The sequence below is a fragment of the Syzygium oleosum genome, unplaced genomic scaffold, assembly GCF_021117445.2.
Source record: "Syzygium oleosum isolate NSW1041296 unplaced genomic scaffold, Sole_v2.1 Sole_v2.04, whole genome shotgun sequence".
NCBI classification, from domain to species: Eukaryota; Viridiplantae; Streptophyta; class Magnoliopsida; order Myrtales; family Myrtaceae; genus Syzygium; species Syzygium oleosum.
Window position 1 is genome coordinate 5254182 of NW_026607488.1, and position 22113 is coordinate 5276294.

The following is a 22113-nucleotide window of genomic DNA, read 5'->3' on the forward strand; positions in this document are numbered from 1 at the left end:
ATTGACTTGCTGATAGAGCAACTTCCATGAACAGATTGAATTCCTGCAAAGGGCAACCCGAGGAATTTCATGATTAAGTTTTGATGAACTATGATCAGAGAAGGCAATTCATTCTAATTAAGAGCAGAAATTTGAAGTTTAGGCTAAATCTACACGACAACATATGACTCAAACCATATTCTTGAAAATCAAGCATGTCATTCTACTTGAGCATTACATGTTTAGATGCTCCATAAAACATTCATTCATCTCCCATTGGACTTGTAGTTTTATGTGCAAACATGATTGGCTGTCAATTACATTGCTCAAACAACTCGAGAGACACATCAAGAAGGATGATGTTATAAGCTAAATCAAGTAATTCTTCTCGGAACAACAACGATAATATTAGCGACTCTATAATCCTACGCAACGAGAAAAAAATTTAAAATTTTTTTTTCCTAAGAATGGATGAAGCAAAACAAGAAAAAATTCGAAAATTTTTCTCTCTGCTCCTTATCAAAAGTTCGAAAGATACCCAATTTAGCTTAGACTAGATTATACCCGATTACGCGGAAAAGAAATTTCACGATAAAAACTCATAACCAAAATAAGCACGTAGGAACTCTTTCAAATATTATTGAAGTTTTTTATCTCAGCAGTAATTGAGCATCTCAACGATAAAGAGATCACTTAATTAAAAACTTAAACATGATTTATTAAGTTAATCGCTAGCTGTTCTACCAATATTCAAAAATCCCTTTCAAAATGCCCCAAGCTCCAATCCCAGCACAAAAAGAGGGGCCAGTATCGCCTCCTAGCTGGGAGCTCGGGCTTCAAATTTCGACCGTCCATTTAGGACCCGTCACCGACTTTGCCGCGACATCGGCCGTACACGTGTCCTCACGCCAAATCCCCCCGCAGAGCCATTACCGCCAAACTCGACCCCCGTCGCTTTTACCCCATCTTCCCAGCAAAAATTGGGGCCGAGCCTCAAAGCGCCGCGACCCATCCGACGGCCGTACGTCGCCGGGTCCGCTCTCGCCCGATCTCCACCGTCCAGCGCAACTTTCAATCTGAGCCGCGCGATCATCGACGTACCCCGATCTCACCGTCCGATCGCGGCCCGATCAAAAAATTCAAAACCATTAGAGGGAGATGAACAACGCACTCTCGCAAGCTTCGATAGAGAATCGCAGCATCAGTCCCAAGTCCCAAATCTCTCTCTCTCTCTCTCTCTCTAAACCCAGAACCTCCCCCTCCTCCGCCGTCCGTACGATTCGCCGCCCGCCGGCGACGGCCGGGGCGATCTCAATCCGCCCGGGCCGCCTCCGGCGACGCGTCCGGTCGGCGGCGAAGCCGTAACGTCTCCTCGCCGCCCTCGCAATGCCGTTATGCTTCGTCGCCGTTACGACAGAGAACGAGCCATCGGTGATTTCCTCTGCCGCCCGAGTCGACGTCCTCGTACTTCGGATCTCGGAGATGAGGTGGTTCCGGTGTTGATGACGTCGTTCGCCGCCGGCGACCGCGACGCACGCGTGGCCTTCTGCTTGTTTTGCCGCCGATTGAGTTTCGCCTTGCGGAGCCCGAGGTAATCTCGAGGACTCGATCGAGCGACCGGGAGGGAAATCTTTTGGACTGGCGTAGGTTGATTGCGGAATAATGGAGAAGATCGAGACGGCGTCTGATTTGGCGCCAAAAAAGCCGGCGAGACAGTTGGATTTCACGGCAGTTTGTAGATCGTCGGCGGAGGATGCGGCTTTGACAGAGCATCAAGAGCCCCCGTCCCAGCCGCAGCCGCCCCCGCAGCTCGGTACGCAGCTCGAGCTTCGGTTGCCATCTGAATCAGAATCGCAGCAACAATCGCATTTGGAGAAGGCGGTTCAGTGGCAGCCACGGCCAATTCAGTCACTTTTTTTCCGCCCGGTGCAACTTGAGTCGTCATTGCAGCCACCGCAGGTTAAGTATCAGTTGAAGCTCTGTCTGCCGCAGGGGAGACCGCCGCAAGTACAGGCTCAGTCTCCGCCGCCACGGATAATGATCTTGAATTCGAATTTGCAGCCGCAGACGCAGCCGCAGCCGATTCCGTCAACACAGCAGATACCACATCTTCTGCATAAGGTTCCAGTTCCGGCAGTGCAAGTTGGGTAAAGTTTCTTTTCATGATCGCTATACCGTTTTCTTCTATTGACAAATAGAGGTCATTTCCTTTCAAGATCATCTGGCTGAAGGGTCTTGTTTTCTCTCTCTATATGGAATAAGCTACTTCCTGCTTGCTGGTAATTATTTGTGTTGCAAATTGGTTAAGAATTTCTATAGAAAAAAATGGACTGAGAATTTGAATCTTGGGTCTCAATGGTTTCCCTTTACAATGGATTTGAGTTTTGTCATCATTGTTTGGGTGTATATGTACACATTCCCACATACACGGACGCACATATAATAATCTGTATATTCGAGAATTTTTTATATATGTCCAAACTAAATTGAATCACTTATATTGCAGCAATCCAGAATCTCCCATTTCACGACCACAGATTGCTAATGAAGCAAAATATTGTACTCCCGCGAAGCCAAAGACTTGTAATTGCAAGAGTTCTCGATGTCTGAAACTGTAAGCAAATCCTTGTCCATACTTTCTTTTGGAATACACAAACTTTGCTTCCAAATATTTTGGACATCTTTTATTATGGGGATGCCTTTCTCTTGTCCTCTTTTCTCTGAGCATGGAGAATTTCGCTGTAAAATGAGAGAAAACATGAATAATGTATGTGTGTGGGCGCGCGCGGGCGTCTTTAATCACTAGCAGCGTTATAGTACAATTAGGACATTGTTTCCCTCCACTGCTATGTTTAATACATATTTGGGCGACGATACATAATAGTAGAGTCTCTTGATCTGAGAGTGTCCTTGCATTCCCGCCAGAAAAGATTTAATTGATCAAATGGATAGCCGGATTTGCACTTTATCAGCTTCTAATAGTGACAAGAGATGGTGAGAACAATGCATTCATTTATGTCTCCTGCACTATTATTCTCAATGAGGAAACTGACCTTGAAGCTTTTAGGTACTGTGAATGTTTTTCAGCTGGAGTTTATTGTGATGGTTGCAACTGCATGAACTGTCAGAATAATGAAGAAAATGAGCCTACGAGGAAATTTGCTGTTAGAGCAATCTTAGAAAGAAATCCGGATGCGTTTAGACCAAAGATTGCTACCAGTCCTCATGGATTACAAGAAAATGTGGTATGTATCTTTTTGTGAATACGCTTTCTTTGTTATGTCTCTGTGTGTTGATTACATAACTGCTTTATCTAAAAGTTTTGCTGAGTAATAAACACGTTGAAAACAAAACACAGGATGCGGGGGCAATTCAAATCGTTGGAAAGCACAACAAAGGATGTCAGTGCAAGAAATCTGGGTGCCTCAAGAAATACTGTGAATGTTTCCAGGCCGGTGTTTTGTGCTCTGAAAATTGTAAATGCAAGGACTGCAAGAATTTTGAAGGAAGTGAAGAAAGAATGACTCTCTTCCATGGTACCCATGATGCTATGGCCTACATTCAGCGAGCAGCCAATGCCGCAATCAATGGAGCAGTTGGTTCCTCAGGGTATGGGGTCCCTCCAGCTATGAAGAAGATAAAACTCGACAATTTTTCCAGTATGCCCCGTAATGGTAGATCCAGCCGAGCAAGTGCCCGGTATCAGCAGGTCTTTTCTCTTTTGCAACCTTGGCTGTAAAAGTATGTTTCAAAGTGACTACTGCTTGAATAATTCTGTAGAGTATATCTTTTCTAAGATGTACGTGCCATAATCGAGACTAACTGGGAACTATAGTCTTTGGAACTACGCGCAGTTACACACACATGCACACGCAATGTGAGATATGTATGTTTTAAACTGTTGAAACCATGAAACCTGGATTCCATAGACACGTCCTTAACCATATTGTATTGTTGAAGGGATGGTGTGGGCATTTGCCGTGATAATTTGAAAAAGAGAAGGCCCAGTCATTCAGTAGAATTTTGTCCTTTCCTTTGTCGAACTATTTTAGCTATCTAATGAAATCGGTTAAGAAAATTGATGAAAAGCTAAAAGAGAGATCTAGCATGACCATAACATAGATAGTGCTGTAAAGCATATACCTGTGATTGATTGGATAAACTTTTCTTATGACACCCTTGGAGCTAAGTGGGGAAAAAGGATGGAGCAATTGAGGTGCTCGATATTGGAAAAGATGAGTTACAGAATATCATGTGATTATTTCGTGCAGTTCTGATATCCGTTCCTTCTTTGGGTTTAGACTAGTGTTTGGAGATACACAGAATATACAAGATGCGTATGCTCCAAGGATGTTGGAAGCTGTGGAATATGGTATCTGTAAACCGGTCCTTATCCATGTTTCATTCATAAGGGACTTCCTGTACATTATCTGGGGTACAATGGGAAAAAGAGAAGGCACAACTCTATCGCAGGATTTGTCTTTGTCAATTTAATTTAGCTATCTGAGTTTGTTAAGAAGATTGGTGGGAACAAAAGAGAGATTGAAGAAAAGATATTGATTCACACATTCATGTGCCCGTGCATGCACTCACATAGACACACATAAGCGTCTACATTTACGATCATCTGCAAGAGTGGCTTAATGTCCGATTCTGTTTGAAAAGCTCATTTTTGTGAGACAGTGACACATCATTCACATTTCCATGCTTCTTGAGTTCTTAAGAGGACAAAGCTCTTAAAAAAGAACATTTCAGTCGATTGCCAAGTTTAGATTCAAACTCTCTTTCTTTGGATTGAGTATCTCTCTTCTCACTGACCTGTAATGGTGAGTTTTTGCAATTTCTTTAGGAAAGAAAGTCGGGATCTTATGTTGCTGGTGTGGCTTCTTCCCCATCCACATCTACAGCTTACACAGCTAATGCAGCAATGCGAGGACCTTCCAAATTCACACACAGGTTCTACATTGCTTGTTGGAAATTGAACATGTTATGGAATGGGATGATTGTTTTTGTCTAACCAAGCATTGGTGATTTTCACTGAAGATCTCCGCTGGCAAACATGCTTCAACCAGAGGACACGAAGAAATTCTGCTCATTCCTGGTTTCCATCTCTACAGAAGCCAGGACTAGATTTGCAGGTTTCAACTTCTACATGCAATTGAACTGTAGTTTGGCTGTTTTTTATGAACTTTATTTTACGTTTAAGCTTCTAAATATCAGGTTTTACAGCTTTCGCTTACCTTTTGTCTTGCCATTTGTTTAATTTTGTTGTTCTTCACCAGTTAAAGCAGAACTTTTGAGGCTTTCAAGGTGCCAATGCTTAGATCTCTGGATGATTCTATATGTTCTTGGATATTTATAGTTTGCCTGTCTCATTTAGATGGCAATCAAAACTTAGGTTAATGGACATTATTTTGTTTTTATGTTTTTTAATATTTGCTTAACGTCATTGTGGAATATCTATTGAGAGTTGCATTTTTTAAGCTGCCTTTATGCCGTAGTTTGTCCTTATACGTTTTGATGTTTATTTAGTTTTTCTTCTGGGTCAGATTTGATGTTTATTTAGTTAATCACCATGATTTTGTATGAGTTGGATTCGGTTGTTTTGATTTGGTATAGTTTTGTCATCTGAATTTGCCTCGTCACTCTCATATATAGAGAAGGAAGCAAGGACAGATCAGCAGAAAGAAGAGGAAAACATTGAAAACTCAATCCCTTTGTTTGCTAAAGCAATAGAGCATGGTCAAAAGGATAGTGCTGTTCAGAAAGGTGTGAATGATGACAATTTGCATAGGAATCTAGCCGAAAGAGAAGGAACAACTGATCTTGCATCCAGTGGAGAGGCTTTGCAAAATGATCGGCCAGTTTCTCCTGAAACACTTGCATTAATGTGTGAGGAAAAAGATGCTATTCTCATGGCAGATAGACTTGAAAATGGAGTTGATGACCATACTTGTCCCACAAGTGGTAGATTTAATAGTGGAAGAGACCGTACAGGGATCTATGTGGAGCAGGAAAAGGTTGTCCTAACAACATTCTTGCACTTCCTTGACAATCTCATCACTCATGGAAGTAAAGGTAAGTACCTGGATATTCTTTTTTTTCAACCTTTTGGGGTTGTGATGATGTGTTGGCATATTCGAAATAAGCATTTGTTTACAAAAGGGGTCACATATTTGAGACAACTATTAACGGTCATGTACTTCTCGTTCTTAATATTTTCTTGCAGATGATCTGTTTCTGCATATAAATTATTGTTGGCATGGTTGTTGGCTTTCTGTAGTAATTACAACGTGGCATTTGCAGAAGTCCACTTTTTCTATCAATCATGACAGATTTTCTTTGGACTATTATTAATCATTGAGAAGCTTTGCTCAGAAGATTCTGCAATGTCTAATGTTAGATAACTTAGAAATTTTGAGATTTGGTTCTAAAGGACCTTTTGTGGTTGACCTTAAAGTGTAGATACTCTTATTTGAGTCCTACCAATCCAACCTAAAGGAAAATTTCCTTTCCACTATGCTGCAGGCACGTTGTTCAGTCCAGCGCTTCAAATTGAGACAAGAAAACGGCCAGAACTACAAAATAACCACCCAAATGTAGGAAGTGAGCCAAAGAATCACCCTAACCGCAATGGAATGGTAAAGTTTCCTCTTACAGAAACTATAGTGGAATCTCAGTTTGACAGTGGAGTCTCCTGTTCTAAAGAAAATTCAACTTTAACTACGGGATTGGCTACTGAAAATGCTCATCTAAAGTCCAAGATTGAAAATAAGTTGCAATTCGAAGACAACAGCTGATGAAGCACATTTTGGTTTTCATTATGCAGATGCAGTATTTCATTAGCTCCAAAAGATATCCTCTGTCAGAACTAACTATAGCTTCACTCATTTTTTTATTCGTTTTGACGATGGGAAAATGATTTTTCTAGTTTTCCCTTTTTCCCTGATTAACATTTTATATTTAAATTTGCTGATTATTTTTCTTAAGTTCATGCATTATTTACATTCTATATATCTTTCTGGTGGAAAACTCATTATCAGGCTATAGACCAGTAGGCTCAACAAAGAATTTAATTGCACATGATTGATTGTTATTCTTTGTTAAAACTCTAGCAAATGGGTGGCTCATGAAAGGATAAAGCATTGATTTTTACACTGCTAGATTATCGCTACACTGATATTGAAGCCTGTTCTTTTCCTCCATGTGGTGAAAGGAAACCACAGCATCCAATGTGGTTAAGCAGAGATAGTGAGTACTAATAAATGAAGGTCAGTGCATCGAGCGAACAGTGCTTGAGGAGTTCTACATCTAGCATACGGAGTAGAGACGAGCTCAAATATTTTTGGATCGTCCAAAATGCTCGATCGAATCGTTTTAACTATCATGACTTAACTAGTCTATTCAAATGGACCTATCGAGCTTTTATGATGTCCCATGCTTGGGTTCAGTTCCCTTTGTTTTAGTGTGTTCGGAATGAAGTAACACGGTTACAGGGTTGAATTATGGGTCAGTGATATGCAGAAACCAATATACAGAAAGATCTGCGTGTGCAATAGAGTTTTGCTTAATTGAGGATACTATGCCAACAGTGTATTGACTTGCTCATTGACAGCAGGGGCAACTCACAAGATGAGCGAACGTTCATCAAGCTGCCTTAAGCATTCCCCAAGGATTGTGAAAATGATGTGAGCGCCTCTGGTCGAGTTAAAGCAAATTTGCGCGCAGAAAATAAAGGTCTGATTTTGTTAGCAGATTATCAAACACGATCTTCAATCCTCCTTTGGGCACGAGGAAGTTTAACTTCAATCGGCGACATTTTCATCATGGTGGAAGAGGAGCGGAGGAGAGAAGCGGAGATCTAACCCAGATGAGTTCATTAGATACACATTCCGATGTCGAAACTAGAAAGGATGCCTGTGGTCGATTCAAATGTTTGCTTGCCTATTCACCTAAGAAGGCGTAACGGAGAGGAAATGGCAGTAACACTGGCTAGTTCACAGCGTTTTCTTCCCCAGAAGTTGCTTTGTCATAATACATTCGAGTCATACAATTTATCAACAACGACGAGCATACCCTTTCACAAGACCTACGGAAGGAACTACGTAGCTGTACATCATTGTCAACGGTTTGGACATTTGCCTCAAATCCTGTGTCCTATCGCGATTTTTAACTTAATGAAAAGCTGCGTCGGACAGGCGCATAGACACCCGCTCATTTAGCGATTCCCACGTCAAAATCTTTCATGAATCGTGCGGTAGGGGCCGTCTCGGCTTGGCGCTCAGTACGGGACGGGAGTACGGACTGACGAGGATCCTGATTTCATGTCCTCAATGATGGCATCCAGGAGAGACTGAGTTACGGGACCTTCTTTACCTATCAAAGAGAGAATGCGAAATGCAACTAGTAAACACGACGTGTGACACGCGACTGAGACAAGCCAGTGCATCACAGTAACAAAATCTATATCGTGCTTGTGTATTACTGAACTTACCGTCGCCTATCACCTGCTCGTCCCACTGGATGACGGAGCGGACGAGAACTCCGCTGCCGATAAGCATCATTTCTTCCGCTGCTTTTCCTTCCTCTACCGTCACGTTCCCCAGCTTAATCCCCCGAAGTTTACCCTCGTTCACCAGCGCCTCGGCAATGGTCAGGACCCTTTTCGCGGTGCACCCACTGAGGATCTTGTCGAAATGCGGCATCAGGAGTTCCTTCTCCTCCGTGATGAATGCCACGTTCATGTTCGGCCCTTCGGCGATGAACCCTTCGTTATCTAACCATATGGCCGCGTAAGTGCCGTTTTCTTCGGCTTCCATCTTCGACAGCACGTTCGGGAGGTAATTGACACTCTTCATGGTGGCGAACTGAGGAGGCTTTATCGGAACTGACGAAGTAACCACTTTGACACCCCTCGAATCAAATGGTGACTGATCTTGAATCACGATGGCGTACAAAGCAGGCTCGGCGCAACCGGAAGGAGAAAGTTGGAAATCACCGGGGCCAGCCGAAAGCCAGTACCTCAGAGACCCTTTCCTGCACTTGGAAACGCTCACGGTTTGAATGAGGATCCCTTTCATGCTTTCCCGATCGAAGGGAAGACCAATCTTCGCCATGGATGCCGATCTTATAATTCGATCGAGGTGCTGGTCCAGCTCGTAGAGATGCCTGCGATAAGCATGAACACAACACAGAGGAGTTTAACGAGCTACGAACTTAAATTTCAGCTACTGCATCTGTATAATGCGTTGACAGTGTCCTGTCAAATCAAATTCCCGACGCCAGCATGCCGACGGTACAATGCCATTCCTGAACGCGCTCATACTCGAACTCAATTCTTCTCCTCAATTTATGGAGGCAAGCACGGGACTTACCCGTCCATTATCGCGGCGGTGTCGAAGACGCCGTGTCCCCGGTGAACCATATGGTCGTCCATGGGGATCACCATAGCCGCCGGGTCCGTCACGATCCCGCCGACCACGCTCGAGTACATGGCGAGATACTGCTGCTTCCCTTTCCAACCTCTCCGCTTCGCTTGTAGCCGCTCGACAGCCTAGACGCACACACGCACGCACCCAACAACAAAACACGTCAACCCAAATCGCTACGGCTACGACTACCCTCCGCGTTCACGAAGACAAACTAACAGATGTTTACTCCAACTTGACTAGTTTGACTTTTGGCCCCCGTTGATCAAGCAGCCAAGCCACTGGCAAAAGCACCTTGACCAACTACATAAAGCTTGCGAGAGGAAAAATGAAACTAACCTCTGAACCGGTCAGCACCGGCATATCGGAAGCTCCACTGCTATTACCTACAAACGCACCGGCGTCACTCCAAAACCGATCAAAGTCAACTCGAACGCCATCTTATGGTCAAACGGAGAGGATCCAGCATCGAAACAGAGCAACATTCCAGAGAAGAAAACGAACTCACCGACCAAAGTCCGCGCTCCGTGGCAGCTCCTCGCGGTCATCGCCGCCCGCCCGCGAGCCGCGCGCGGGACGGAGAGCTCGAGCGGAGCCGCGCGGGGGCCGGAGCCGAGCGCGCGATCGGCGAGCTTCGCGGCGGATTGGGAGCCTGAGAAGGCGAGGGAAGCCATGGGGTGGCAGCGAAGGACGAAGACGAAGCGAGGTCGCGATCGGAGGAGAAAAGCTGCTTCCGCGACGGGATTCGTAACGCGCAGCTGCGGAGATTCTCGCGCCGGCGAGTGGAAGCCAAGGAGGTGGCGACGGGATGATGAGACAAATTCGCCGGCGCTACAGGACGCTTCCACGTCAGCGACCCGCATTTTGACAAATTTGTTTTGGAAATTTTTTTTTTTTTGGTTTCTTTTTTTTTTTGGTTGTGCGCGCAAAACTGCTCTTTTTCTTGTTAATAAGTTAGCTACTGAGTAGTGTTCAACGCACTTGGCTTAGTAAGCGTATTTAATGAACACCGTTTTGATTTTCTTCTAAAGTATCGATGAAAATTAACAATGGTAAAAAGCTTTTGTATTTGACGGTCGTAAAAATCATCTTATTTCGTTGTTGCTTGACAAATGCCTCTAAAGTATATTTAGAACTTACTCTTTTTTTTTTTTAATAATTCGAATCATCTATGAAGTAAGAAAAATCGTATGTCATGTCGAGAAAGTGGAGTGCCGCTCCATCACCGTCGACAAAGAGTCGATAACTCTTGTCAGAGATCGAGTAAGGGCGGTTGACCTTCTACTGTCTACCAACATGCTGTTTGGGTTGACCATCACTCGATGGTCAATTGAGTCGAGATTGAGTGATAAAGGCAAAATCGATTAAATGAAGGAGCCTTATTGCCCATAAAAAAATCCCATTTGATGAGAATTGGGTGACCAAAAAGCAGACTCATACTTTATTTTCCCTTAAATATAACTCGTCGGACAAACGAGGTAAAAAATTTCCATGTGTTCATGATGAACGGGAATCGAATTATGAGAGTCACGAGATTTATCTGATGTAAGAAATTTAAAGTAGAAGTCATGCCAAACAGACTTAAGTACCCTGGCAATAGAAGAAAGATGTCCTACAAGGCTCGATCCATGACATAAATGGTAGACCTAGTCACCTACCTCGAACGGATCATGACTTAGGAACAAGAATTGCTTTTTATAACATGTTGTAATGCAGTATCAATATCTGATCATGATTTATCAATAGGTACACAATTTTTTTTAGTGTTTTTTTATTAAACATAAACTGCCTTTATCTTCATTAATATGTGTATTTATGTTTTTAAAAATTAAATCCACGAGCCAAGCAAATAATGCTGAAAAATGTCGTGTGCAGAAAAAAGGAAAATCACACAAGTAGTCCTTAAACTTTGATTTAATGTGCAGTGTGATTCATTAACTTTTAAATTGTTCAATGTAGTATTCCGAACTTTCGGTAGATATTTAATTTAGCCCTTGGACTATATGAAAATGCTTATTGTTGTCCATGATATTAAATTAATTGAAAGACTACATTAAATATTTTCATATAGTTCAGGAACAATATTGAACATGTACTAAAAGTCCAGAGATCACATAACAAATATTAAAAGTTCAGAGATCAAAATGAACATTATGTTAAAGTTCATGGACCACATTGCAATTGGGTTAAAGTTTAAGGATCATTTGTGTTCGTTATTTGGAAAAAAAGAAGAAGAAAAAAACTGCAAAAGCAAAAGAGAAAAGCAAAAATGAAGGCACTGCTGAGCCTGACTGCTCTACCTCTTTGGGCCCCAAATTCACGATTCAAAAATTAGGGCTCGCTTTTTTCCCCCAATTCAATCCGACCCCCGCAACGAATCGTCCCCAAATCACCGACCATCGAATTCCGCTCCGACGAAATTCGCTTCCTTCTCTCCATTTCTCGAGCATCGATCCTCGAAAGCTTGAGCATTGGAAGCGATCTTGCTCCTTCAAATCCGGAATCGAGCCGCCGATCGGGTCCCGCAACCCCCCCCCCCCTCCCCCCCCCCCCAAATGGCGATCATCGGCGACGCGCTGCGCCAGGCGTTCATGCCGAAGCGCGAGTACGAGAGCCTCCGCGACGAGGACAAGGCGTGGCTCAAGCTCCAGCGGCCTGCCCTCCTGCTCCTGATCTCCGCGGTCTGCGGCCTGATCTTGGCGTGCACGATCGTCAGCTTGAACATAGTGTTCCCCGGGGACGATAGCGTGAGGAGGCCGTTCTGCGGCGTCCGGAGGGTCCTGCCCCTATCGATCGGCGACAAAGGCGGGGACGCCGAGTCGTTCCCGGGCGCGTTCTACTTGACGGACGCGGAGACGGTCGATTATTTTTGGTTGGTCGTGTTCGTTCCTTCGGCGATCATCTTCGCGGCGTCCGCTGTTTACCTTGTCGCAGGTGAGAGCTTGAGGAAGCTTTTGTGCTCGGGTTTTATCGTTGGAAGTTATTGCGAAAGTTAGCGGTTGTTGACAAAGAGATGGAAAACTGAAGAAATGAGTTGGGTGAATTGAGCGGTTGCCTAGTTATGTCCCAAGGCTTTAAAATTTTGGGTTCAATCTATGTGGTGTCTTTTATGAGAGGTCTTTGGAAGGATAAGGTCGATTAGAATCTGAAATATGCTTCGCTATAGAGAGCCAACCGGAAAATAATGGAGGAAGAAAGGGAATGATGTTGGGGTGGAAGTGAAAGTCATGGATGAGCTTCGAGAAAATAATTGAAGAAGAGATAGAATGTTGTTGTGGATGAGCGTCCCGTAGCCATTGGGATCTTTCTGTTTGAGAAATTGGCTAAGACTGAAAATGCTGCTGTGAATTCTAGTAGGACTTCCTTGCATTCCGTGCAGCGATAAGAGGTAGAACAGGTTGAAGTTGAACTTTGCACGGTGGTCTTGCCACATATGTTCTGCCCGAGTCTTCTATGGTCCTTTGAAATATCGAGTGGACTTGAGACCTGAAGTATTTCTCTAGTTGGTTATCGCTGCTAATGCACCTGTAAGCCCAGGAGCCTTCATAAAGGAACAATGATCTCACTCAACCATTATGGATGGATAGTTCGATCCTTTCACAGCCCTTGTATTATTTGGATTGTTATATGTTCATGGAACTTGACTTAAAAATGCCTAAACGTGAATGGAAATGTGATTTTGAGTAGGTTGATTAAATATTCATTGGCCAATCGGTGCATTGCAAGTCTGCTCTCTATTAGGATCTCCAATGTCGTACCCTCTTGCTAGATGCTTAATTTTCTCCTCATTACTATATGGGATATAATCATCAAGATACATGTGGCATGATCATTTTCAGTGTCTCATGGTTTAAAGTATTCCGCAGGAATCATCATTGCTTATTCTGCTCCAACAAGGCATTGGTGCTTGAAAGTGGTCGAGAACAATTACTGCGCTTCGAGAAGGGGTAAGTGCTATTTTTTCAATCTTGTGGACATGATTTGTCCTCCCAACTCCCGCTTATTGAGAACTTAATAACTATTTGCAATTACTTTTGTTGTTTGTGTGGCAACAAGTTTTCTCTGTTTACTGTCTGGGACTCCAGGAAATTTCTCTTTCAACTTAAATGGATTCTGCCTGCTGTGTAAAATTAAAAAGAAAAAATTTCCCTTGGTGTGCACTGTTTTGACATTTTCGGTTCATATGCAGGTGGGGTCCGCTGTCTTTCGATTCTCAATGTCGTCTTTGCTATCATATTTGGCCTTCTTGCCATATTTCTTGGTTCAAGCCTCCTCACATTAGGCAGCAGCTGTTCGGTGCCCTTGTTTTGGTGCTATGAAATATCAACTTGGGGGCTTGTTGTTTTATACGGGGGGACTGCCTTTTTCCTGAGAAGGAAAGCTGCTGTAATCCTCGATGGAGGAGAATACGGTAGTCGGACCCTTGGTCTCGAAATGCTCGAAGCTAATCCATTGGAAGTCACTCCCGATGTGGAAAGACGTGTCAATGAAGGTTTCAAATCATGGATGGGACCATCCCTCTTGTCCTCCGATGAAGAGGATGAGCCGGAAAGCTATATGGAAGTGCCTCAACCAAATCTCGCCGACTTCAATGGGCAAAGAGTGTGACTTTGGAAAGAAGAGGTGCCTAAATTCAGACTTGATGGCCTTTGCATTTTATCCCGGACCACTGCGGAGCATTATTGGGTTCCGATTTGCTGAAAGCAAATTTGCAACTGATGAACGACGCATCTTAGGTTAGATAAGTTTTGGCAATCCTCGGTCGACTGAGGTCTTGTCTCCGACATCTGGCTCTGACCTGCTCCTCGGGCAATCTCATAGCTTGTGAATAATAAATGATTTTTTGCCCTCACATTTGGAAACAGTCTACTCACACGGTACAGCGGTAAAGGAAGCACCTTTGTGCTGATGGCTTCCGCACTTAATTCATGTTTAGAGTTTTCTTAGGGATAGATAGAAATGAAACGCTGTGCAGTTTATAACCTTGCGTCAGTCTCTGGACGTGGTTTGATTTGCTTTCCGTGGAAGAAGAAGATTGCACCTGCCAAGCTTAAGAAGAGTTAGACTTTGGAAGCTGCAGAATTAAAGCCGCTTAATTTGAGTTTCGCCCTTTTCTTTAAGGAAAGAGATGACTGCTGTTCTGATTCTGTACAGGTAGCTAGGCCTAGGATGATCGATTCCGGTGTGGATAGGTTTTAACTTCTTTTTCAGTTTTTGGAACATAGAATACCTACTTCTTTTTCAGTCTTTGGAACATGGAATTTACCATATTGCCCTGGAACCTACCTTCTTTTTCTAGTCTAGTTCGAGGGGTTACTCGAGAATCGGTGTTTTTTTTTTTGCTTCATTTTTCTTAAAAACCAAGACAAATAGTAGTTAGAGCCGAATAGTATGAGCAACAAAACGACTCAGTAAAATATCGATATAATATAAATAGAGATATAAAGCAATAGGTATGTTAAGCTTATTTAAGAAAGGTAAATCATTTTCTATAAACTTTATAAAATGGGTTCTAATCGGCGGTTCCTTGGTGGGTGGGTAGGTGGGTTCAGCACCTAGAATCTAGAACTTACTTGCAAAGAATCGGTTTTAGATTTTTGGAACTAGGAATGGGATTTATTTCGTTTGGAACCGGGAACCGGACCTGTCCTATAGCTGGTTAGGTCCGGTTCTATCGGAAACCAGCCCGGTTGTATATCCCTATAAGTAGCTACTCTCAAACTCATCTAATAGTCCAATTCAATTTCATCTATACTACCGATTAATTAAATAATAAGACTTATATTTTCGAGGGAATCATGGAAAATTGTTATTTTGCAGAAGTTTTTATTTAAATCCATAAACTAATGTCATCTAGAGATTCAAGATCTCATCCGCTTACAAACCACGCGGGCACGCTCCACTGTTGAGAAATACCATGTCGTGTCGGACTGAATATAAAAGGAATAGGCAATAGCAATGTTGTACCGACAGATTGAGTGAAATTTGCAAAAGTAAATCGAGGAAATTTAAAAATGAAGTAGTCAATGACATGACGTAATCGTGTCTAGTGCGACCCAATTAGGTTTTTAATGACGTCATGTTATATTTATAATGACATTTCGTGTTAGTATCAAAACATCATAGATTTCACATAACAAGCCAAATAAAAAAATCATGAATAAAGTATATTGATTCGGACCAATTTATGTGCTATTTGATGTCATATTCAGATTTTCTCTTCTTATATCGTATTTTATTTCGTACCATATTTGTTCCTAGTCTTGTATATTACTACGGATGTACCACGAACTGGACTAGCAGATTCTTGGCTGTTCTCAATTCTAAGTGCGGAGCCACACCGCTCGGGCCGATATATTTTTCTTTACCTATTCTTTTAAAGAATAAAGAAAAGGAAATTATCAAAACCCTGAATTAGATCGGTCCAATTTGGAAACCGGACCAACCCGAAAATAAGACCGGAACCGATCAGTCCTATCCGGTTCCGAGCCGTATTGGTCCGGTTTCCATTTCTAGGCTGGAACCGGCTCGACCCGGGAACCGACCACCCCCAATATGTTACCATGCCTTAGGATGTAGTTACTAGGCCCACTTTTCAAACTGGGCTTTTTTGTCCAAGAGACGAGCCCAAGTCTCCATATCCAACTCCATCTTCATCTTCATCTTCATCTTCGATCCCTCCCTCCCCAAAACCCTATTCTCTCTCTCTCTCTCTCTCGTCCACGCACCGCTCTGTTCAACGATGGCCGCCGCCTTCGAATTCGACGAGACCCCCGGCAACTACGACGATGGCCACCGGCAGCCCCAGGCGCCGCCGCAGCCGGACGCCGGGTACGACCCGAACTTCGTGCCCGACTCCGTCAAGTCCTTCGTCGTCCACCTCTACCGCCACATCCGCGAGAAGAACGTGTACGAGATCCACCAGATGTACGAGACCTCGTTCCAGACCCTCTCCGACCGCCTCTTCAAGGAGACCCCCTGGCCTTCCGTCGACGCCGTCGCCCACTACGTCGACAACGACCACGTCTTCTGCCTGCTCTACCGCGAGATGTGGTTCCGGCACCTGTACGCCAGGCTCTCGCCGACGTTGAAGCAGCGGATTGATTCGTGGGACAATTATTGCAGTCTCTTTCAGGTACGGGTGGCTTCAGGGTTGATCGTTTCTGTAGCTGGAGATGATAAATCGAGTGTGCGGGATTGCTTCAATAGGTCAATCTTAAAGAAGGGGGCGATGTATTCGTATGTGTCTGTCCGTGTGTTTGTGCGTGCGTATGTATGTGTTGCATTACCTTAGCTTCTTAAATCGAGTGGCACTATGAATTTCTCCGAAAGTTTCATCTTTGGAGAATATGTTGGCACATGCTATATACCTTGTAGTTTGGAGGTTCTTTTAGGTGGGCTTTTGCTGTGTGAAGTAGTTAGGCACTTGGGGTGCAGCTTACGGAGTATTTTTGACGAGACATTCGGCTCGTATTGTAAGGCGTGTGTCTTGTATTCATGATGGACACCAGTATTTTCTTCTACTACTGTATGCATGCCCTTGAAAGCAGGATTTTGTCCCAGTTAAAGTTTCTTTTCATTTTTGCTCCTTGTCAAGAGGATGCGTATCTATTGGTGTGGGTATCTTTGTTAGCATTGAAGCTGAACCAGAGGAATGACAGTTTTGGGATTCTTTTTTTTTTTTTTTTGGTGTCACATATCAGGTAGTCTTGCATGGGGTGGTGAATATGCAGTTGCCGAACCAGTGGTTGTGGGACATGGTGGATGAGTTTGTTTACCAGTTCCAGAGCTTTTGCCAGTATAGGGCGAAGATGAAGAGCAAGACTGAGCAGGAGATTGCACTATTGAGGCAGTATGATCAGGTAATTGTAATCGGGAAACATTATGAAAATCAGGACTTTCCTCTCTTAATTTGCATGTTCTCTGCAGTGTTTCTGACACTGGACTACACCGGTCACCCAACTGGGAAGAATTTCATGGTCCGGTCCTTTTTTTTTTTTCAAATAAATCGTTTAGATCAATAACTGGTCAAGTGCAGTTGACCTGGTCAAACCGGCAATTCAACAGGGAAAAACCGAATTGGATTGCTTCATATAGACTTGCTCATAAAAGATAAAGTGGCAGCTTTCATAAGATGGGATCAGAGGCTTTCCACTATACAACGTTGTGGAGCTCCAACCTCTAAGCTATAGTTTATCTGTTTGTTATTTTTTACCAGAAATATACGTAAAGCTTTTTTGTGATCTTAGAAACAAATAGCTAGCTTGATAGATGCAATCCAAAAGACCCGCACCTTACAATTATGGCTAGTGTGTCTTTAACCTGCTGAACTAGAGAACACTGTGGCATACGCCACCATAGTTTTGCTTTTAACACATGAACTAGTAGATGAAGTCAGCATCTAATGACCTGGCAATGCAACCAGTTGAAGTGGTTGACTTGTGAACTGCTTCCCTGACTGGTTCTAAAGACCGGGGCTGGGTTAAAAAACTCTGGTTTTCTGTTGTGAACTGTGATAACTGGGTTTCACTTCTATGAAGCCTATTCTCAAGTTTAAATTCTGTCAATGGAGAGTTTCTCCTTGAGTCAATTGAAAGGCGTACACTCAAATGCAAGCTCATCTCTATAGTATGCCTTTGTTTCTGCAGATTTATTAAATGCTGCTGTTGCCTGTTTATTATATATGTCAGTAATATAATACTTTGTTGCAGGCTTGGAATGTGTACGGTGTGCTCAATTTTTTGCAAGCACTTGTGGAGAAGTCAATGATCATTCAGATCTTGGACCAGGAAAAGGAAGGCCTTGAACAATTCACTGCCACTGATGGGTATGATTACAATGGTGGGAGCAATGTGTTGAAGGTGCTTGGTTACTTCAGCATGGTGGGATTGCTACGAGTTCATTGTCTCTTAGGTGACTATCAGACTGGCTTAAAGTGTTTACTCCCAATTGACATTAGTCAACAAGGCGTTTATACTAGTGTCATTGGAAGCCACATTACCACTATTTATCACTTTGGGTTTGCCAATCTTATGCTGCGGAGGTAAATTTCTCTTGTTATCTTCGATTTTGTTTGCTAGCTTTTCAGTCTCTCGGTTTTGAGCCAAATATGTACACAATTCTTAATAGGTATGTTGATGCAATTCGAGAGTTCAATAAAATTCTCTTATACATCTATAAGACAAAGCAATACCATCAGAAGTCCCCACAGTATGAACAGATACTCAAGAAGAATGAGCAGATGTATGCCTTGCTGGCTCTTTGTCTTTCACTTTGTCCCCAAGTAAAACTTGTTGAAGAGACTGTGAACTCTCAGTTGCGAGAGAAATATGGTGAAAAAATGCTCAGAATGCAGAGATATGATGATGAGGCTTTTGTCATCTATGATGAGCTCTTCTCATATGCCTGTCCTAAGTTCATCACACCCTCATCTCCAAGCTTTGAGGAGCCTCTTGTAAACTACAATCAGGTATGTAACATATAACTTTATCTTTTGGGAAGCGGTATTCAGTGGTTATTTGGAGCTTCCTCTTATGCTTTAAGTGCATCTAATCTTACTGAAGAGTTGTTTAGCTGATATCTGTTTGGCTATCTATGGCATTGACAAAATTTATATGAGGCTGGATTGCATGGATAGATTAAGGGTCATATCATTGCCTTGTGCATTGCGCAAGGCTGCATGTGCGTATGTATAGGTACACCTGTGGTCATAATGCCGATACTCGTGCTGGGAAATATTGATTCTCTTTTCGTGCGTATTTTGTCTTGAAAGCAGCGTTCTGTGCAATCTCATCTGCTTTTTCGACATGACTAGTAACTTGCTATACGCCTCATGCATCAGTCATCAATTTTTGCAGGATGCCTATAGACTTCAGTTGAAGCTTTTCCTTTATGAAGTGAAGCAGCAGCAACTACTCTCAGGTGTTAGGATTTTCTTGAAGGTGTATTCAACAATCTCATTTGCTAAGCTTGCAAATTATATGGAAGTGGATGAACCCACTCTACGGTAAGGAGTAAGATAAATATTGTTTTTGCTTTGTCCTATATAGTTGTCTTATCTATGGGTTGCTTTTTTTTGTTGCAGAACTATATTGATTACATATAAACACAAGACACATGCTGTCGATGCAGATGGAAAGATCATCTCAAATGCAGATATCGATTTCTTTGTAGATGATGTAAGCCTGTCAGCTTTCTGCTACCATGTTCTCCTGATCGGCATACAGGCTTTTTTATTTAATTCTACTCGCAAGAAATTCATTTTTTGGAATAATATGCTATTCTTTTCTGCTTAATTGTAGAAACTGTTAAGATTATTTAGGCTAGCAATGTGGTGCAAAATTATCCTTCTTAAGAGTGACATTGGAGTTGCCATTGGAAACATATTTAGATTTTTTGGATGCCTTTGCCCAAACCTTGTGTGCATTATGGTCAGAAATGTCACAATCAATTGTATAGGTTCTTTAATATTGCATCGAGGGTGCAGCTGATAGGGAAAAAATTAGCCATAGTTGTAACTTGGGAAACTCTTCTCGGTTTGATATTTGCTGTCAATGATTTCTTTCCCATAGATTTGGAGCTCATATGTCATGTTAATGCAGGACATGATTCATGTTGTTGAATCCAAACCTGGAAAGAGATATGGAGATTATTTCTTGCGCCAGATTGTCAAGGTACGTGCATACAACTTTATTTTCATGACAATTATTAGCCGTGTAGGTGGACTTTATTTCATGATTATATATTTTTTCTTTGACAGCTTGAAAGCATGATGAATGACATGGACAGAGTTAAGCTGGAATAACTGCACTGTCTTCTTGATTTGTCTGTCCCCTCTGCCGGCTCTCTTTCTTTGAAGGTCGGCATTTTTTTGGCGCTGCGATCAGCCTTTTTTCTGTAGTTTCTAGTTTGACTGCACTGGGTCTCCATATGCTAAGAGTCACAGGAAGTATGGAGACGTCGCTGAGTCGATGTGCCCAGAGTTATCTATTCTAAATTTATTTTTTTGGCATTAATCGATGAGCTTCTGACCAGTACAGTTGACCAAGCTAGTGTCATCTTTTGTATCTGCTGTTACATTAGAAACTTGAACAGGTAGAAACACAGGAGCCAACTACACGGCCTTTACATCATGAATTATGGGTTCACGGGCAAACACAGCCCCATGCAGGTGGGGCTGGGAGTATTATTGCATGTTAGACGGATAAGGCAAAGGCCCCCATTCGTATGTGACGAGGTGGGGCTGGGAGTATTATTGCATGTTAGACGGATAAGGCAAAGGCCCCCATTCGTATGTGACGAGGTGGGGCTGGGAGTATTATTGCATGTTAGACGGATAAGGCAAAGGCCCCCATTCGTATGTGACGATGATGGTTTATCAGCGTGGAAGGAAGGACATGAATTTTTTAATAGGATTGATGTAGATACGGTTGGTCGTTCCCTATGGCGTTCGTGCTTTTTTGTCATTTATTCCCTTTTGGTTTGCGAAGGCGACAACCAGACGTGCTACATTTCCTTCGTTTGTCGTGTTTTTTAGACAAAGCCTACTTGGTTTAAACTGATCAGCCGATGGGTTTGATTGTTCTCCGATATGGTTTTGGATAACAGATCGGTTGGATCGTGTGCGGTCAGACATGGGGTCGTGCGACAAAGACGGTAATATTAAACGATGAAAATGTTTTGTGAAGTGGTTGTATTATATTTGGCATTATATTTCGAAGAAATTACAGCTGCAGCAGGTTCTGCAGTATTGACAAAAGGATCGATTCCCTGTCCGTCGTGCCGCTGCGGCTTTTGTTTGCCTGCTTTTGGCCGGCCATCATTCGACTTAGGAACTTAAAAGATCATGTCGTTCATAACCAGGGCCGGTGTCAATTGCACGACCAATGATTGAGCGACAGCTGGTTTGATTGTTTCCCACTTATTACGTACCTCCGTCACTTGATCTTCTTCCCGGTTGGTGGCCGGTTGGTGGTTCGACGAGACCCATCCTCATACGACAACGCGTTTTGAGGTGCCGAGCAATCACCATTTCGGCTTGTCCCGCCAGTACAAGCACCAACACCAAGTGTGATTTCGTTGGACCCCAAAAGAGAATGTGAAAATTTGCTTCCATGATGATCTTTTGAAAAGTTTCTCTAACGACAGGATTTGCCATGACTCCACCCGCTCGACTGTGGCCGAAACGTGCACCGAAAGTCGCATCCGATGACATCCGTCTTTGCATTACTTGTAAATTTCGTCTTTGAGAGTCTGTCCGTCACGTTGATTACCCTTTTTCTTTCTTGCGATTACGTGGCTCTTGGAATTGTTCTGACACGTGATGGGTGTACTACACCGTAATCACTGACTTTTCGTTTTGCGTAAGAAAGCCGTGTGATTGTCTCGTCTTTCGACGTTTTCTCATGCGAGATGGAAGCATTCGGTAGAAAGAAAAATGATGAAGCTAAAAAAATTTCATATCTATGTATAGTGCCATGTAAAAGGAGATGGTACGTAATAATAACAATAATAATAGTATACCGGGGAGAAATTTGAGAAAAATTATCTCTACTTTATGTTCTCACGTCAACTTATCCCGAGTTTTGAAAATTTATAATTTGCATCTCCAAGCGAAATACCTTTATAGGCCGTTTATAACAACCACGGCGTATTCCTTTGCGTTTACCATCTCTAGCCCCATCGAGGTCGGAATTGGGATTGCCAT

At 42.9% G+C, this 22113-nt stretch overlaps 4 protein-coding genes across 8 annotated transcripts; 3 read left to right on the forward strand and 1 right to left on the reverse strand.

Moving 5' to 3' along the window:
• Positions 1-1174: 1174 nt before the first annotated feature.
• On the forward strand, positions 1175-8065 carry LOC115674425 (protein tesmin/TSO1-like CXC 6). 3 transcript variants are annotated; one of them, XM_056310850.1, is made up of 9 exons: positions 1175-2126; positions 2486-2593; positions 3047-3224; positions 3338-3688; positions 4829-4935; positions 5023-5117; positions 5638-6057; positions 6508-6620; positions 7595-8065. In XM_056310850.1, exons 1-9 carry the CDS (start codon positions 1642-1644, stop codon positions 7613-7615), a joined length of 1878 nt encoding a protein of 625 aa, XP_056166825.1. In that variant the 5' UTR covers positions 1175-1641; the 3' UTR covers positions 7616-8065. The 3 variants fall into 3 exon arrangements, with proteins under 3 accessions (XP_056166825.1, XP_030452679.1, XP_030452678.1); XM_030596819.2 differs by having other exon boundaries at positions 7598-8065; XM_030596818.2 differs by lacking the exon at positions 7595-8065 and having other exon boundaries at positions 6508-6968.
• Positions 7957-10152, reverse strand: LOC115674426 (D-amino-acid transaminase, chloroplastic). The gene is made up of 5 exons (XM_030596820.2): positions 9916-10152; positions 9747-9793; positions 9354-9532; positions 8474-9147; positions 7957-8355 (listed from the first exon to the last, which is right to left on the reverse strand). Exons 1-5 carry the CDS (start codon positions 10079-10081, stop codon positions 8261-8263), a joined length of 1161 nt encoding a protein of 386 aa, XP_030452680.2. The 5' UTR covers positions 10082-10152; the 3' UTR covers positions 7957-8260.
• A 1556-nt stretch (positions 10153-11708) lies between these two features.
• On the forward strand, positions 11709-14532 carry LOC115664109 (uncharacterized). The gene is made up of 3 exons (XM_030586056.2): positions 11709-12341; positions 13274-13354; positions 13597-14532. Exons 1-3 carry the CDS (start codon positions 11963-11965, stop codon positions 14013-14015), a joined length of 879 nt encoding a protein of 292 aa, XP_030441916.1. The 5' UTR covers positions 11709-11962; the 3' UTR covers positions 14016-14532.
• Positions 14533-16086: 1554 nt separating this feature from the next.
• LOC115664108 (uncharacterized) lies at positions 16087-21725 on the forward strand. Of its 3 annotated transcripts, XR_008816435.1 has the most exons (10): positions 16087-16542; positions 17111-17269; positions 18119-18450; positions 18537-18876; positions 19265-19413; positions 19492-19585; positions 20009-20080; positions 20167-20265; positions 21015-21062; positions 21270-21725. XR_008816435.1 is itself a non-coding variant. In XM_030586055.2 (8 exons), exons 1-8 carry the CDS (start codon positions 16150-16152, stop codon positions 20209-20211), a joined length of 1584 nt encoding a protein of 527 aa, XP_030441915.1. In that variant the 5' UTR covers positions 16087-16149; the 3' UTR covers positions 20212-20539. The 3 variants fall into 3 exon arrangements, 1 of the variants encoding a protein (XP_030441915.1); XR_008816436.1 differs by lacking the exon at positions 21015-21062; XM_030586055.2 differs by lacking the exons at positions 21015-21062; positions 21270-21725 and having other exon boundaries at positions 20167-20539.
• Positions 21726-22113: the final 388 nt, after the last annotated feature.

Excerpts from the sequence above, each read along its gene's own strand:
- LOC115674425 (XM_030596818.2), top strand. The coding sequence starts at position 1,642 with ATGGAGAAGATCGAGACGGCGTCTGATTTGGCGCCAAAAAAGCCGGCG. Across the intron at positions 5,118-5,637 it reads AGCCAGGACTAGATTTGCAG|AGAAGGAAGCAAGGACAGAT; the intron begins GTTTCAACTTCT and ends TCTCATATATAG. Across the intron at positions 6,058-6,507 it reads CATCACTCATGGAAGTAAAG|GCACGTTGTTCAGTCCAGCG; the intron begins GTAAGTACCTGG and ends ACTATGCTGCAG.
- LOC115674426 (XM_030596820.2), bottom strand. The coding sequence starts at position 10,081 with ATGGCTTCCCTCGCCTTCTCAGGCTCCCAATCCGCCGCGAAGCTCGCC. Across the intron at positions 9,794-9,915 it reads CGGAGCGCGGACTTTGGTCG|GTAATAGCAGTGGAGCTTCC; the intron begins GTGAGTTCGTTT and ends GTGCGTTTGTAG. Across the intron at positions 9,533-9,746 it reads CGGTGCTGACCGGTTCAGAG|GCTGTCGAGCGGCTACAAGC; the intron begins GTTAGTTTCATT and ends GTGTGCGTCTAG.
- LOC115664109 (XM_030586056.2), top strand. The coding sequence starts at position 11,963 with ATGGCGATCATCGGCGACGCGCTGCGCCAGGCGTTCATGCCGAAGCGC. Across the intron at positions 12,342-13,273 it reads CGCTGTTTACCTTGTCGCAG|GAATCATCATTGCTTATTCT; the intron begins GTGAGAGCTTGA and ends AGTATTCCGCAG. Across the intron at positions 13,355-13,596 it reads TTACTGCGCTTCGAGAAGGG|GTGGGGTCCGCTGTCTTTCG; the intron begins GTAAGTGCTATT and ends GTTCATATGCAG.
- LOC115664108 (XM_030586055.2), top strand. The coding sequence starts at position 16,150 with ATGGCCGCCGCCTTCGAATTCGACGAGACCCCCGGCAACTACGACGAT. Across the intron at positions 16,543-17,110 it reads ATTATTGCAGTCTCTTTCAG|GTAGTCTTGCATGGGGTGGT; the intron begins GTACGGGTGGCT and ends GTCACATATCAG. Across the intron at positions 18,451-18,536 it reads GCCAATCTTATGCTGCGGAG|GTATGTTGATGCAATTCGAG; the intron begins GTAAATTTCTCT and ends AATTCTTAATAG.